At 49.6% G+C, this 16,247-nt stretch overlaps 2 protein-coding genes across 2 annotated transcripts; both read left to right on the top strand.

Annotated features, from left to right (window-relative positions):
* The first annotated feature begins 1,510 nt into the window (after nt 1–1,510).
* LOC101779482 (probable receptor-like protein kinase At4g10390) lies at nt 1,511–3,496 on the top strand. Its single transcript, XM_004985957.3, has 2 exons — nt 1,511–2,146; nt 2,241–3,496. The coding sequence occupies exons 1-2, from the start codon at nt 1,753–1,755 to the stop codon at nt 2,942–2,944; spliced, it is 1,098 nt and encodes a 365-aa protein (XP_004986014.1). The 5' UTR covers nt 1,511–1,752; the 3' UTR covers nt 2,945–3,496.
* An 8,332-nt stretch (nt 3,497–11,828) lies between these two features.
* On the top strand, nt 11,829–15,902 carry LOC101779872 (transmembrane and coiled-coil domain-containing protein 4). Its single transcript, XM_004985958.4, has 15 exons — nt 11,829–12,188; nt 12,278–12,359; nt 12,670–13,083; nt 13,249–13,414; nt 13,529–13,681; nt 13,965–14,062; nt 14,179–14,270; nt 14,386–14,456; nt 14,542–14,677; nt 14,868–14,927; nt 15,005–15,087; nt 15,160–15,236; nt 15,333–15,403; nt 15,494–15,551; nt 15,646–15,902. The coding sequence occupies exons 1-15, from the start codon at nt 11,830–11,832 to the stop codon at nt 15,769–15,771; spliced, it is 2,046 nt and encodes a 681-aa protein (XP_004986015.1). The 5' UTR covers nt 11,829; the 3' UTR covers nt 15,772–15,902.
* The last annotated feature ends 345 nt before the right edge of the window (nt 15,903–16,247 follow it).

Raw genomic sequence — 16,247 nt, forward strand, 5'->3', positions numbered from 1 at the left:
ACTTGCTACTAGTTGCGAATCTAGCCTTTTCAAAGTCCATAAATACCTCAAGGTGGTTACCAGTACCTAACAAAGCTCTGCAAAACGCCAACGCTCTAGCATCGCCGCTGAATTCAGATGATGTGTCATCCGCTGAAAATTCAGGTCAGGTCACTGTATGTGATGAGTATGCGGCATCCTCTCCGGCGCTAACCCGGTACGATCGAACGGGACGAAGGAGAATCAGATGCACGGTTGGTGGATGCAGGCCCGATCGAAACGAGACATGGATCAGGACATTGCTTGGACGCAGCTACCACCCTGCTGCCTGCAGTGCTGCTCGCAGATGGTTCGAGATATATAGTGAGGCATCGTCAGCTAGCTCGTCGATCGCCTCACAACGCGCAAGCCCCTGCTGCTTCTTGCTCAAACAAGATGGGCCCTCGGCGCGAGGCAGCGACCAACCAGCGTCAGAGAGGAAACCATGGCGCCAAACACTTCCAAATAGTAACCTGAGGAATCTTCTTTTCAGTGCTCATGCAGGCAGCAACCTGCTTATTCTATCATCACAAGATCGAAAGGGCCACACTACATTAAAATTAATCAGAGGCTCCGATATGATCTCGTCCCTTGGTGGTGTTCGTCAGGTATCCCAGGACGAATGCCTTTTCTTGTACGCCGTCATGTCCTAGCCCGCACCGATACCAAACCAAGCCGACACCTTGGCTAAGGCTCAAGGATTGGAGTGAGGAAGCTTCTTGCCTCCTGGGTCACGAGCTGGGAGCGCGGAGGGCATCACGTCGCGGCCCGTGGGAGTGTGACTGACAAAACAAACGGCCCCGGGTAGCGTTAGGTACTTGATTGACTCTGCACTCTCTCTGAACTACTGACCACGACCACTCCTATGACCATCAGTTTTCAGGCTGTAAACCCATGCTCGTTCTCGATCGGGTTATGTTGAGGTATTGCGTTAGGTGCAGTAGTATATATGATCAGTCCTTGTGAGAAAAGGTCCTTCCATCCCCCCACCTAAAAAAGCAAGATCTATTTTACTGTCATAGTATTTGGCATACAAAGCCTGCAGTGCAGGTCATCTAAAATGGACACAGTAGTGTTATGTACTATGGGATAGCTTGGATGGTTAGCCAAAATGGCTGTACCCTTTTGCCTACTACTCGCTCCGTCCCAAATTACTATTTATTTTGACTTTTCTAGATATATTACTTTTGTTACGTATCTAGACATAAGTATATATCTAGGTGCATATTAAAAGTTATGTATCTGGAAAAGCCAAAACGAATAGTCATTTGGGACGGAGGGAGTAAGGATCAAATTAACCTTGGGCTTCATCTCTTGTTATATCTCATTAACGCCTATGTTCGTAGAAGTGAGTGTGAATGCACGCATACAAGTACTAGGTCTGAGAGAGAGAAAAAAGTAGCATTATACTCTTCACAATATACTTGTATACTGCTACTAATCAACTCGTGCCCATCAGTGGCCTAGTGCCCATCAGTGGCCTAGATATGCTTTTGCGCGATTAGAGCATGCCAAAGGTCTAACTGTTTTTTAATTCCTGAGAACAAACTAAAAATCGCCTTTTTACACTGGCCGGCCATTTGGTTTTCTACCTGTTCCATTTCACCTTCACCTTTTCACGTAGCGTTCCAAGCTACGTAGTATATAAACACCAGCCTTCAGCACCACCCGCGGCTCCAAGTCCAAACCCGCAACGCTCCACAAACAGGTACGATTACGAGAGGCGGAGACGATATGCTGCTGCAAAGGCGCGGCCTCCTCTGCTGCGGGTGCGGGGGCAGCGCCGCCGCCGTGGCCGCCGGTGGCCGAGGAGGCTTCGGGGACACTGCTGATCGGCCCGGCACAAAGGACCCAGCCGGCGATGGCAAGATGATGGCTGCCCCCGCCTCCGCGAGGCAACTGTCGTGGGCGCAGGTGGAGGCCATGACGGGAGGCTTCACGTCGGCAGTCGTCGGTGAGGGCGGCTTCAGCACCGTCTACCTGGCGCGCCTCGCCGGCTCCCTCGCCGCCGTCAAGGTCCACCGCAGCAGCGAGCGCCTCCACCGCGCGTTCCGGCAGGAGCTCGACGCCCTCCTCCGCGTGCGCCACCCGCACATCGTCCGCCTCCTCGCCTTCTGCGACCAGCGAGGTACAAATATCTGAACGAGCCTCGATCGAGTTCTTTAATTTGGCCCTGAGTCTCCTGACAGAGAAAATCTCTGATCGTCGACGCGTACGTGCAGACGAAGGCGTGCTGGTGCTGGAGTTCGCGCCGAACGGGAACCTGCACGACCAGCTCCACGGCGGCGGCGGCGGCAAGGGCGCCGTGCCGATGCTGTGGGCGCGGCGGGTGTCGGTCGCGCTGCAGGTGGCCCGCGCCCTCGAGTACCTCCACGACCGGTGCGAGCCGCAGGTAGTGCACGGCGACGTCAAGGCCTCCAACGTCCTGCTCGACGCCGCCATGGGCGCCAGGCTCTGCGACTTCGGGTCGGCGCGCGCCGGGTTCTCGGCGGCCGTAGCCGGCGCGAGCCCGCGTCCGCGGCCCTCGGCCTCGGCGCGCGCCGTGCTGGGCTCCCCCGGCTACGTGGACCCGCACTACCTCCGCTCCGGCGTCGTCACCAAGAAGAGCGACGTCTACAGCTTCGGCGTGCTGCTGCTGGAGCTGCTCACCGGCGTCCAGGCGTTCTGCGACGGCCGGCTCCTCACGGCGGCCGTCGCGCCGAGGATCAGCGCGGCATGCGACGCTGGCGAGCTCGTGGACCAGAGGCTGGGGTGCCGGTACGACGCCGACGAGGCTGCGGCCATGGTGGCTCTGGCGGCCGCGTGCGTCGGGGAGAACCCGAGCCTCCGGCCGTCGATGGCCGACGTGGTCCGTGCCCTGGAGCGGAACGGCCGAGCCTCGATCGCCACCGTCGGGAGACGATCAGACGGCGGCGGGAAGCTATAGATCGTGCGATAGCTAGCCGTGGCGCGACACGGACGCGTGGTGGTGCCTGGCGTGGCATGGTCATGCTGTGTGGGGAATCGGATGCTTAGGTGGCGACCATTGTGTCCGTAGGATGCGATTGCCCACCCTATTGGGTTGGTGAGGAGCAGGCGCTGGTGCTGAAGCCTACCAAGAGAACAGACATATGGTTTGTCTGGACAGGGACTTCAGTGGATGGAGGAGAGAGCTTTGGGATTGGGATTGTTCTTTCTCTGTGATCTTTGTTTCGGTGATGAGTATGTAGAGGGCAGTTTTTTAGCTATAGGTCGGCCATTAACACACACAAAAAAAAAATTCCAAGTGCATTCAGCAGCTGAGGATGGGCGAAGAGGATGCAATTTATTCTCAATCCAAGTGTGTATATAGTGCAAGTACATTCGTCTTTCATGCATGTCCGGTTGTGTAGTCTTGCTGTGCCTTCCGGCTAGCGCCTGCAATCATCACGAAAATTGTATAGATTGTGTACAAATCTGTTGAGTGGACGAGAGCTTGTTTATTGTCCTGTCACAAAAATTGTTCGTCCCCCACACATGCATAAAAGAAGCATCGCAATGGCAATGTTCTACCTAACAGTTTTGTCACGCAGCAAGCAGGCCCAGTGGCCGAATGTACACCTTTTTTCTAAGGAAAAAGAAATAAACGAGAACACACTCTTTCCAGAAGCAAACACATAGTCAAATGATGAGATCAGATAAATTCAGACACGAACATCATACGCCGCCTACAGCTGCCAATCCAACGAACTCATCGGCGGCGGGCGTGACCCAAACGCCGACTACGCCGAGCGCGCGCGGCGGCGGTGGGGCGCGCGTCCCGGTCGTCGTGATAGCACAGCCAAACCACCGTACCGGCCATGGCACACCGATCCTCCATGGCTCCATCATGATGGTTCGATGAAATGGGAATGCTTGTTTCGTAGCGCTTGCAGTCCGCGCCGCACCATCCCGTGACGTTGCTGCTTGGCAACAAGTTGCATGATGCATGCGTGTTCATCGATCAGTTCCGGTGCGCCTGCCCTGTTGGAGGTCGTGATCGACGACGACGACGACTACCACTAGAAAACTCGGAGGTGTCGGCCAGTGGCTAGATACACCTCAACCACCGTCGATGGAATGCAAGCCTAAATTAAATTGTCTGCTGCTTGCTTTTACTTTGATGGAAGCAGGAGCACACAATGTGCAACATCATTTTGTTAGGCTTTGTATTGCCAACTACTAATAGCTGGCTCTATTTTGCTAGGCTTTTATTTAATTTAACCACCTTTTTTTAAAAAAAAACCACCTAGCGATGGAGGGTTGCATTATATTGCTTTACGTAGTGTCTGCAATCGCCGCCTTACTTATTCGTTCTCCCTTTATCTCTTTTTCTCTGGGGTGATCAGTGCCGCTCTGACCATGCTTCTAACAAATACTATATCGAAATGGTTTATGATTAGGAGTTCACTTTCCTTTTTCGAATTACCAATAGGAGATGTGTCAGACTAACATAACAAGAGGAAAAGCTAACTTCCAAGTTGTATTACACTGTGTGGTGGAACAAATTAAAAGGGTCGTCGTGTCACGATGTCAGCGAGCATTAGGCTTCAGCCAGCCAGGGACGGTGGTGATGCAGATACGAAGAATACGCGGTGCACATGCCGTGGATTTCATCGCCTGATCGCCAAGGACGTGCACCGCAAACCTGTGCAGCAGTGGCGTCCACGCCCACGACGCAGCAGCCTAGGCAGACGCACGGACATATAATGCAATGCAGGCGATCCCGTGATCAGCCGTGAGACACGGCACATGCGCGACACACAATTGACGTGCAAAGACGCGTCATGCTCATGGTATGGTACGGTACCAGAACGAGGACATCAACTACTCCTTTCCTCCGTTCTAAATTGTAGATCGTTTTGACCTTTTTAGATACATACCGTAGAAGTTTGAAGTTTGTATGGACATGGCTAATTTACGGGCGACCGGATGGAGCCTTCCGTCCAGTCGATCTCCACAGCCTGTCTGACATGCCCACGATGCATCTCCTCCTCCCATGTTTATTTTTGAAATCATTAGAAAAAAGTATATAAACTTATGCACACAAAAATTGTACAATTTTTTTTACAAAACTATTTGCATGCAAAAGTTTATGATCTAACTTTGTAGAAAAAATTTGTGAAAAAAAAGAAACAAAACTGTAGGAAAAAATTTGGACAAAAGGTTTTGAAGGAAATTTAGGAAGGATATGATGAAAAAATTGAAACAAAAGTTTGTGAGCAAAATTTTGTCACAAAGCTTCATGGAAAAATCTAGAAACAAAAATTAGAGAAAAATTTTCAAAAAAAGGAAAAAAAAACAAATTAGCCAAGCACCGGCGACAGCGGCGGGCGAGCTCGCCTCGGGCCCGTACCAGCGCTCCCGGCAGCGGGGGAGGTGTAACACCCAGTGTTAATGACAACTTAAGTATGACATTAAGAAGCTAATGGTGAAATTTGGATTAGAAGAAGAAGGTAAATTGAGCCAAAAATTGAATTTGAGCCGAATTCGACAAAAATTGAATTTGAGCCGAATTCGACAAAAATTGCAATTTGGAGTTTCAAATTTGGATAAATTTGGCAAAGATGTGAAATCAAGTCTTGAGAGTATTTAGAACTCAAAGGAATGAATCTTGAAGTCTAATTCAAGTCATAAACCTCTCAGAAATACAATCGAAGATGGAATCGATGAAGTTACTATGCATCGTCCGAAAACGCGCAAATCTGAAGTTAATATTGAGTACACAACTTTGGAGCCAATTTCTGGAGAATTGTTCTTGTAAGTGAGCAGATGTTTTTGGACATTAGTGAAATATGGACTATGGAGAAGGTAAATGAAATGTTGTTGGCCAGAGAAAGTGGAAGGTTCAAATTTAAAATGAAGCTCAAAGTAGGCAAGATACACGAATTTCAGCCTTCTCGTCGAAATAATCCTAAGTCTGAAAAACAGCATTGACTAGCAATGTTTGGAGTAAATTTCAGAAAAATCCAGTGTAAAAGTTATATAGGTTATGGTGCAAAATGGAATCTCTGTTAATTGTAGAACAAGGATAGGCAAGGTTCAAGATGTATGGGAGGAGTTTGAGCAATTTAAATTGGGCTCAAAGAGGTATAAATGGCCCTGCACCATACCTGACGAAACTGAACTGAAATTATTCAGTTACAGATTGTTTGTGCCCGAACTTGGGGTTTAGAAATCTCGGTCTTAGAGTAATCATCTCGGGTAAAGGCCAATCTATCAATTGAAGTTCTTGGATTACTCTACAAGATTGCTTAAGGGATCTTCGAGAGATTGGATTTGAAATTGGTCAATGTGGAGGTCTGAATTTCGGAGAAGAGAAAGAAGAAACAGGGGAGGGGGCGAGCAGGGGACAGAGCCGTGCCGCCGCCGGCACCTCTGCCCGTCGACCAGCGCAACGACCACGTCCGCGCCCACGCAGACCTGCAGGTCGTCGAGGTGGCACACATGCATGGTAAAAGTTTTGTATCACTACCGCCTCGCCCTCATCCGATTAACCATCCGCCGTTTTTACTACCGCGAGTCGAACTCGGTCAAGCAGTGCCGCTGCCGGCCGATTCACCCATGCCGCCGCTTCTCTTCGCGAATCCGCCCGCCAGACGCTCCGCTAGCCCCACTGCAATGCCCCACGCCCCTCCGGTTTCCGATTCCTCGCCGTCAAGCTCCGAATCGCCGCCGCTTTAATCCGTCCACCTTCACCACTGTCCTTTCGGTGAGCTCCTTCGTGCCGACCCTTTTCCCTTCGATTGTTGGTCCTCGGAGAGTAGCTAGGTCGCGTAGAAGCCGTAGGTCGCGTCGGAGGTTGTTTTTGTGCCGCCGCCGGGCCTTGCGTCGGCCGGCCTCTGGCCATGGCGCCGCCGCTTGTGGGGAGCCCGGCACAGGCCGCCTCCAGGAGGGCCGCCGCCGCCCGCAGGTGCGCCCCGGCCTGGGGTTGCTCACCAGCCCGGCCACGCCGCCGGGGAGGCGCCACCGGCGAGTCCCGCCCCCTGTCTGTTGCGCCCCTGTTTTGGCGCAGGGAGGAAGAAGCCCCTGGCGCTGGGGGCCCATGCGATAGGGAAGTGGAGGAGAAGGGGGGGGGCGGGGGCGGCGGGTGGATAGGGAGGAGGAAGTTGGGCCGTTGGCCTGTGAGGAGGGTAGGCCGGTCGTAAGGAGGCCCGTTAGAGTTTGGGCGCTCGTTGGGCCGGTTCAGCAGGCCCGTGCGCCAGGGGGAAAGGAGAGGAAGTAAGGTGGGCCGGTGGGCCGACGAATAGAATAAGGTAGAGAGGGGGACTAGGTGGGCCGGCTTAGCGGGCCCAGTGCGAGTGAGAAAGGTTGGGCCGGGGTTATTTGGATAAACCTTAGGTTTTCCTTTTATAGATAAAGAGTTTAAAATTCGGTTTACACCATTTAAATCATAGAAATTTCTATGAGTGTCCAAAATTAGTGAGACCAATTTTGTTAGGATTGTTTTATTTTCCATTATGCATTAAAATTCTTATACCCTAAGAAAAATAATAAAATTTAGGTATTTATTTAATACCTTTTCATTAAGGTATTTAAATAAATACTTAACCTTTATTAAATGCATAAAATATTAAATAATGTTTTCTTATTCACAAATTATTATTAAATCATAGGAAATAAGTTTTGAGATTAGAAAATATTTGTATTGCTTTTCTAAAATAAAAGAAAGGGCTTAAGGCAGGTTAGTAAAGAAATTAAAAATCGTGGGTTAGATGTTACGGGTAGAGTTTTGTTGGTTTGCAACTTTATCATGAAGTTAAGTTGTCTAAGTCATTGTTGGCTTTCAAATTTATCATGAAGGAAAGTTGTATAGTCATGCATTTAAAAGTTTGCATCTCTAACTCCTACATGTACCAAATCGTAGGCGTCGAAGCTCCTGAAGTGGAATTCGTGGAACTCATTTGAAGATTGTCAGAGTCCGAGAAGTGTTGAAGTGCTTCTTTTACTAAAGGGGTTTTCCGAAGAACTAACATTTGTTGATCCCAGGCAAGCCCCGGTGCATCTATGCCTACCTACTTTGGAGTTATTATTTCATGTGTCCAATTATTGGTTATTTCCTTTATAAATGCATTAAGTTTAAGAGTTGATTGAAACCTACTCTTGTGCATGATCCTACCTTGTAGGACATCTTTGCCACTTGTTCACTAATTAGTAACTATCCTATGCTTAGCAATGCTTAGATACCTATGAGTAACCTTGGTCACTCAACACTAAGGCTAAGATGGTCATACATGTTAATCAAGGAAATGGCCTGAGATTTTGGAAATGCGGACAGAAGCTAATGATGGTAGTTCTGTCTACTAAGTTAATGTGGTTAAGGACTGTTCGTTGTCTTAACCTTTGATCAAGTGATTTTACCTGGTTGCTTACTGGGTATGGGACCAGCAAAACTCGGTAGGTTAGTTGGCTCTCTGATCGGGAATATTTCGTACCTGTGCTTGACGTGCTGGAGAATGGCAGGGGTGCAGCTTGAAACTCACATGGAGACTAGGCCAGACGTGGGGTCCCATGTGGGGGTGCGTCCCTGGGTTCGGGTAGTCTTATTCCCAATCTTTGAGTACGACTAATTGAAAGGTTGTTGTGTACAACCCGTACAATTGTACATGGCTGGTGGTCGGGTATCTCCTGCAGGATGTAAATCGGTCCGGATCGTCGCAATTCTCGGATATGAATGCACTTGATCATTGCTTGAGCATCGTAGTGTAACAAGAGAAGGGAACTGTTTGCTTTAAATAAATATGTTGTATGACTTAGTTCTATCTGGTTGCTAAAACATTTTTGTCATCTAGATTGGTCAGGTAACGAACTCAATCTAAAGTAAAAGATAAAACTAGGGTTTCACTTATAGTAAGCTCTTTCTGCAAAATGTGAGTCAGCTATACACCATAAAGCTATCATACAGTATACAAAAAGTATTTATATTGGTTAGATGGGTCAGACTTGCTGAGTACTTTGTACTCAGGGGATCCTTTATTGCTGTTTTCAGAAACCCAGCAGGGACCACCGAGGAGGAAGCTCCGAAGAACTAGGGTATCTTATGAGTCTCATGATACCCCAGCATAAACTTAGATGCTTAATTACTTGCCCCGGACTGGTTTATATTTTAAACTCTTAGAACTGTTCTAACCTGCATCATTAAGTTTGTTTCAAAATATGGTCTGTAATAATTCGTACCCTGGTATGTTTGTAAAACTGTAATGTTTGTTGATGCTTTCCCATCGTGGAAGCGATCCTGGTGTATGGCTATAGACACATCGTGGATCTTTCGAGGAGTCCTAGGGACACTCGACGGACTACCGGACTTATGCTGTTTTCAGTGCGTTTTGAATAATTGCTGTTCCGATAGCGATTAGGCGCACTTAAACCAGTTTAAGTTGGACGGTTCCGCCACAGGAGGCCGCCGTGGGGCCCGCACACCGCCGTCGCCACTGCTCGGGGGAGGCCGCCGCTGCTCCCTCCAGAGCTTGGCGCTGGAGCTTTATGGTTTGTTGCTTCCTCTCCAAAGTCGACGCAATGTGGCGACGGAAATTTCCAGCGCCGTCTGCGATGTAAACTCAGGAACCAAAGATGAATATCGCGCCTGCTTCAAACGCGACGATTGGCTTGGTGATGACTTGTGCCATCGAGTTCGTTAGTGGATTCTCGGCAAGAGCCCCTACTTGGCATGCTAACTGTCGGTGCTTAGACCCAACAACCTATCGAGGGGGGTGCCGAGGTAGTGTTTTGGTCAGTGGGGCTCGTCGAGATTAGGAACTCGAAGGTAAACACATACACACGATTTAGACAGGTTTGGGCCGCTAGATTGTGTAATACCTTATGTCTTGTGTGTTGGTTGGATTAAATTGTTTTGGAGGGGATCCCTGCCTCGCTTATATAGTCGGGGGCAGAGTTCATATCTTTTCATGTAAACTACGTCGTCCTACGTCATGGTTTCCATGTCAGATGCATCTCGATGTCCAACTCATGTTTATGACTGTCCAAACCCTCTGGTGGGCTCATAGATGTACGTATGACACCCCCGATTCGGATCGCGATTAATAGTCGCGATCCGATATTTTTCATAAAACACCCTATTTCGAATTATCCATTCAAAAAAACACCCAGAGCTAATCTCTCATTGTTTTCATGCATTAAGGTTCTGTTTGGATATCCTATGCTAAAGTTTAGCACAGTGCTAAATTTTATCACCCTCAAATGAAGGGTTAAAGTTTAGCACCTTGGGGTGTTTGGAAAGGAGGCTAAAGTTTAGCACTTGGGTTGATAAAAGACTCATTTACCCCCACTTTCTTCCTTTCTTCCTCTCTCTCTTCCTCTTCTCTCGCTCTTCTCCCCACCTTCCCCAGCCGCGCCGGCCTCCGTGCCCCTAGCTGCCCTCCCTCCCCCGCCAGGAGGCGGCGGCCGCGCGACCAAGCTCCTCTCCCTCCTCGCGCCGGCGAAATCACCTACGGGCGTCGCTCCTCACCCTCCTCCCCCGGGTCAGAGCCACCGCCGCGCGGCGAGGACTCCTCCTCCACCGGCCCCGCCCCGCTCCCGACGGTGGAGACGTGCTCCCTCATCACGCAGCGCCGACTCCCTCGTCACGCGCCTCGCCGACGGGGAGGATGGGCCCGTTGGCACCGCCGACAGCCGGCCCTGCGCCGAGAGAGGAGGGTGCGGAGGCGGCATGGTCGGCGGAGGCGGTGGGGCCGGCGGAGACGGCATGGCCGGGCGGAGGAGGCGTCGCCGGCGAATGCTGTGGGGCCGGGCGGAGGAGGCGTGGCCGGTGGAGGTAGCGAGGCCGGCGAAGGAGGCTTGGCCGGCCGAAGGAGGAAAGAGAGAGGGGGGTGGGGGGCCAACCAAGGAAATTTTAGACAGGGAACCACTTTTAGCACCCATTAGCACCTTTTAGCACCTATTTGATGTGCTAAAGAAAAGTGGGGTGCTAAACTTTAGCACACTACTTTTAGCACACCTGTTCAAATTTAGCACCCCTCTTCCATATAGGGCCTAAGCTCTAATTTGAATCGCAGTTATTGATCGTGATCCAATATTTAAAAAACACCCCTATATTTGGATAATCGCGATCCAAATATTCGCCGAAAGAACCCTGGTTTGCGCCGCCGGCTCGTTTGCGCGCCTCCTCCCCTCCCTCGTCGGCTCCACCGCCCGCCCGCCCGTCCGCCATCGCCGTCCTCCTCGCCCTCGGTCCCTGTTGGCTCTTGGATGGAAGCGCCGTTCTGAAGCCAGCTCTCTGCTCCGGCAGCAAGGATCGTAAGCGATGGATTCGAGGTCGGTGACGCATCGGAGCGAGCGAGCAGCCGCGCAGTTGAGGTCGCACCGGCAGCAATGGCGGCTTGATCCGCAGTTCCGCAGCTCACAGTCGCCTTCGTGTCCTCCCGAAAAAGCGGCAGTCGCTGCGCCTGCGGTCTGGGCTGTGGACCTGCTGAAACTGCGCGAAGATGGCAATGGACATCGTTTTTGTTCGCTGACGTGCATGAGGCGAGACATTGCAGTAGGAGTGGCAGAAGAAGGCTGGTGACTATCGTTCCTGCAGACGCCTACAGTGCCGAACGATGGGCTTTGTGTTTGTCATGGATACTTGTTTGCAACAAGAAAGCTTTGAGCAATCCTATCCTCTGCCTATACTAACTAATCTGACGGACAAACCATCTTCAGCAAAGTACAAGCTGTGGTCTATCGGCAGCGGTGTTGGTGGCCGTCTGGAAGGAACTCAATCTTCTTGCCATTCCACGTGGCCTGTCCCAAATTTCCGCCGTCTCGTGCAGTGCGCGGAAGCAGTCAACTCAACCCGGACGCAGCCAGCATATCAAAATGCCGTGTCGCTCTCGCCCGGCCCCGAAGCAAACGAAATTTCCAAGCCAAAACCGCAAAACCCACGAGCTGCCGGCCGGCGCGCGCGCTCCGCCTCCGCCCACACCGATGGCGACCACGCTGACGCCCACGCAGCGCTACGCGGCGGGGGCGCTGCTGGCGCTCGCGCTCCGCCAGGCGCAGATCCACCAGTCCGCGCCCCTCGGCGCCGCCTCCCCCGACGACGACGAGCGCGCCAGCAGCGCCAGCGGGGGCTCCTCCGCCTCCACCGCCACCAGCAGCGGCTCGGGCTCCGACGCCGCCTCGGACGCCGACCTCTGGACGCACGACTCCCGCGGCCTCCTCCGCCCCGTCTTCAGGTGCGCGGCCGCTGCCTCTTCCCCCGCGGCTCGTCAAATCGTCCAGATGAGCGCGCCCGTTTTGCTTAGTGCTACTTGCGATCGCTTAGGTTCCTGGAGATCGACCCCAAGGCCTGGGCTGGGCTGGAGGAGACTGCCGCGTCGACGGAGGCCAAGCATCACATTGGCGCGGTACGCCACTCCCCTTCCCTTCCCACCCCGATCGTGTGCTCACCTAACAATTAGTTGGGTGCGGATTTGGGGTCACCGTCACGGGCGGGTCTCAATTGGGGGTTTCCGTGTTCCAATGCTGGTAGCGACTGTGCTTGTAAAGCTGACCTGATCGAATTGTTAACAAATCATCCCTACTGTTCAGCTGATGATCTCTCTAAAATGCTGCTCAACTTCTATGTGTGCTTTAGCAAGCAGTCCCGTGAATGTTTAACTAACTCTTTCAGTATTGCATTTCACAGACAGTCTCGTTTCACTTTACATTTTGCAGTTTCTAAGGATAATCTTTGAAGAAGATGGTGAAAGTTCTTCAGATAGATTGGAGCAAGAACATGCCTTGGCCAAAGCAGTTGATGTCATGGTGATGAGCTTGGGAAGTGGTGCCGTGCCGGATGAGAAAATCAAAGAGAAGAGTAAAGACTCCATGACTTCTACCTCTGGAACGGCAGAATCAGCTGAGAACTTGCTTGGAATTGACAAGTTATCCTTAGATGATGTCCCTGCTAACCATCACCGCAAGATGGCATTGCTATATGCGCTTCTCTCTGCCTGTGTGGCTGATAAACCTGTATCACAAGAGGAAGAGGACAGGAAGTCGTCTCACTTCAGAAAGGGTTATGATGCTCGGCATCGTGTTGCTCTCCGGTTGCTAGCAACATGGCTTGACGTCAAGTGGATCAAAATGGTTTGTACAAGCTATTCCTTCTCAATGCAGCAAGAGTAATTAATCACTTGGTGTAGAATTTCGACAAACAAAATGCACTGAGATCATCCAAGGAGGAACTTGCTCATATGCATGTAGTTTCACATAGCTTGACGTCTTTTGTAACCATTAATCTTGGTACTGTAGGAAGCTATCGAGGTAATGGTCGCATGCTCTGCCATGGCTGCAGCAAAGGAGCAAGAACAAGAGCGAGAAAGTGCATCACCGAAGAGCAAATGGGAAAAATGGAAGCGTGGTGGCATTATTGGTGCAGCTGCCTTGACTGGGGGAGCATTGCTGGCTATTACAGGGGGTAGGACTGAGTTCCCAATAATATATCCATTCAAGTAGAAACACGTTGACAGTTCACTTGGACACACTACCCCAGGAGATTGATATGCTCCTCTCAATCTCTTCTGCCCGACAGGTTTAGCTGCACCAGCCATTGCTGCTGGATTCGGTGCTCTTGCGCCAACACTCGGTACACTTGTCCCATTCATAGGAGCTAGTGGATTTGCTGCTATGGCTGCTGCAGCAGGATCTGTTGCTGGCTCTGTGGCAGTTGCTGCTTCATTTGGAGGTTAGTAGAAATGTTCTTTTGAAACTGCTCTGATGATGTTATTTCATGTTTCTCTTTCTTCACTATATGTCCCATGCAGTCTAGCAACCAAGATTTAATTCTCTGTTGGTCATAGCTGTTACCGTAGTGATTAGTGAGCCTTCACAGATAACGAACGAACACACCTCTGTATGAGTACTGGCACATTTTACAGTTAGACCAATTCCTTGTAGAAGTCGTAACGTATTATCCAAGTGTTGTACTTGGGTGTTTATATTCCTTGGATTGATTGTTGGCCAAATAGCTGCTGGAGCTGGCTTGACGGGAAGCAAAATGGCAAGACGAATTGGAAAAGTGAAAGAATTTGAGTTCAAACCTATTGGTGATAACCACAATCAGGGTGTGAGTTCCTTTTCTCTGTCTGACTTCCGCGTTAACTTCAAGAGACTAAAATGCCATTCAACCATCTTGGAACCAAACTGATTTGGTCTTTGTGTAAATTGTGTTAACTCTTTCAGCGCCTTGCGGTTGGCATCTTGGTTTCTGGATTTGCTTTTGACGAGGAGGACTTCTGTAAACCTTGGGAAGGATGGAAGGATAACCTAGAGAAGTATGGAGTGCCTTTTCATCTGTTTTGTGAATCATAGTCGCTGTACTTTGTCCATGTGTTTTACATCTATGCATAAAGCTGGAGCAATCTTACACTGTCGATTAACGTTTGGCAGGTACATCCTTCAGTGGGAGTCTAAGCATATAATTGCAGTGAGTACAGCAATACAGGATTGGCTGACATCAAGTAATGTCCGGGGTTTTTTACTCTACCTTACACTGTTTATGATCACCTTGTAAATTTGTAACTAATGTTGTCATTGTTGATGCAGGACTTGCAATGGAATTGATGAAACAAGGTGCAATGAGAACTGTCTTAAGTGGTCTTCTTGCAGCATTTGCTTGGCCTGCAACGTTGCTTGCAGCTACTGATTTTATTGATAGTAAATGGTCTGTTGCTATTGACAGGTGCTTGCTAACTCTCATAGTACAATGTCATGTGATAACTGCTAATTTTTCCAGTATGCCTTGTGCTAAATTCCCAGTTACAATACTTTAGAATATCTAGTGTATGTATCTACTGCGCACTGTTTGGAAAATGTGACTTTTAAGGATTGTAGCTATTTATTTAGCTAACTGAGCAACTCTACCCTCTCAGATCAGACAAGGCAGGAAAAATGCTCGCTGAAGTGCTTCTAAAGGGACTACAGGGAAACAGGTAGTTCCAGCTGAAGCATGTTTTATCCAGTGCAGTTAGTTCATGTACATTTTTCCCTGATTCTAAAATTCTCTCAGGCCTGTGACTCTCATTGGGTTCTCGTTAGGAGCACGAGTTATATTCAAGTGTTTACAAGAGCTAGCTTTGTCAAGCGACAATGGTATCTGTTCTATAATTACCTCCACCTAAAGTTCATTATGACTTTGCTCATACATTTGATGGAATGAATCAGAGGGACTCGTCGAGAGGGTTGTACTCCTAGGCGCACCTGTTTCGGTGAAGGGTGAGCGGTGGGAGCCTGCCAGGAAGGTATGGGGCAAAGATATGTAATCTTCAGTTACAAATGTCCCTAACGCCCTATTTGGCTGTTTCCATCACTTAACATGCCCTTTTGCTTAACTGCAGATGGTTGCGGGAAGATTTGTGAACGTGTACTCGAGAGATGACTGGATTCTCGGTGTTACCTTCCGAGCAAGGTATATGAAGTGGGATTGATTTTGGATCGGATAGCCACTGCTGAACAGTTTTGATGATTTCTTTTGTGGCTTACTAATTCTCTGATGCAGCCTGCTCAGCCAAGGATTAGCTGGCATCCAGGCCATTGATGTGCCTGGTGTCGAGAATGTAAGCATGCTGATGCCGACGACCATTCTTGCGCCTTTGATCAAGTTTGTTGATCTTGTACTGTTTTGCATAACGTTTTCTGTACAATTTATAGGTTGACGTTACCGAGCTTGTTGATGGCCATTCGTCGTACCTATCAGCTGCCCGACAGATCCTCGAGCATCTTGAATTGAATACCTACTATCCTGTTTTTGTCCCCCTTCCGTCAGTCAGCAAATAACAGATGTAACAGTTGCACAGTATGCTTGGAGACAAGATGTAAATATCTCCGTGAGGAAAAAAATTCTGAATTTACTAAACGTCTTACAAATAAATTTACTTAAGAGCTGTTAAAAGATTTTGGATTGGATATCGACATGATTGTAGTTTAGGTCTTGTGATTTCTACTCGTTCCCTGCATCAATCATACGCTTAGCGCATTTGAGGATTGCTGAGGAGGTCGAGAACCGCATGCGGCTATTCCATGGTTGATGAAGCGGTAGTCGAAGGGAAGATGTCAAGTGCATCTATAGTGCTGAACCAAGCAAAGCAAGCACGAAGTAAAATGAAACCGAAACCGAGCAGAGACGAGATGCCAGGCCTAACGTCATTTCTCACATTGATGACGTGATAATCGGTTGGAAAACAGCACCGAATGCCACAAAAGGATCATACATGACGAACAAAGTATCACTTATTAGGCCACACCCAATACAC

This window comes from Setaria italica, chromosome IX (assembly GCF_000263155.2).
Source record: "Setaria italica strain Yugu1 chromosome IX, Setaria_italica_v2.0, whole genome shotgun sequence".
Taxonomy (NCBI): domain Eukaryota; kingdom Viridiplantae; phylum Streptophyta; class Magnoliopsida; order Poales; family Poaceae; genus Setaria; species Setaria italica.

Excerpts from the sequence above, each read along its gene's own strand:
- LOC101779482 (XM_004985957.3), top strand. The coding sequence starts at position 1,753 with ATGCTGCTGCAAAGGCGCGGCCTCCTCTGCTGCGGGTGCGGGGGCAGC. Across the intron at positions 2,147-2,240 it reads CGCCTTCTGCGACCAGCGAG|ACGAAGGCGTGCTGGTGCTG; the intron begins GTACAAATATCT and ends GCGTACGTGCAG.
- LOC101779872 (XM_004985958.4), top strand. The coding sequence starts at position 11,830 with ATGCCGTGTCGCTCTCGCCCGGCCCCGAAGCAAACGAAATTTCCAAGC. Across the intron at positions 14,928-15,004 it reads AAGGGACTACAGGGAAACAG|GCCTGTGACTCTCATTGGGT; the intron begins GTAGTTCCAGCT and ends AAATTCTCTCAG. Across the intron at positions 15,237-15,332 it reads GGTGGGAGCCTGCCAGGAAG|ATGGTTGCGGGAAGATTTGT; the intron begins GTATGGGGCAAA and ends GCTTAACTGCAG.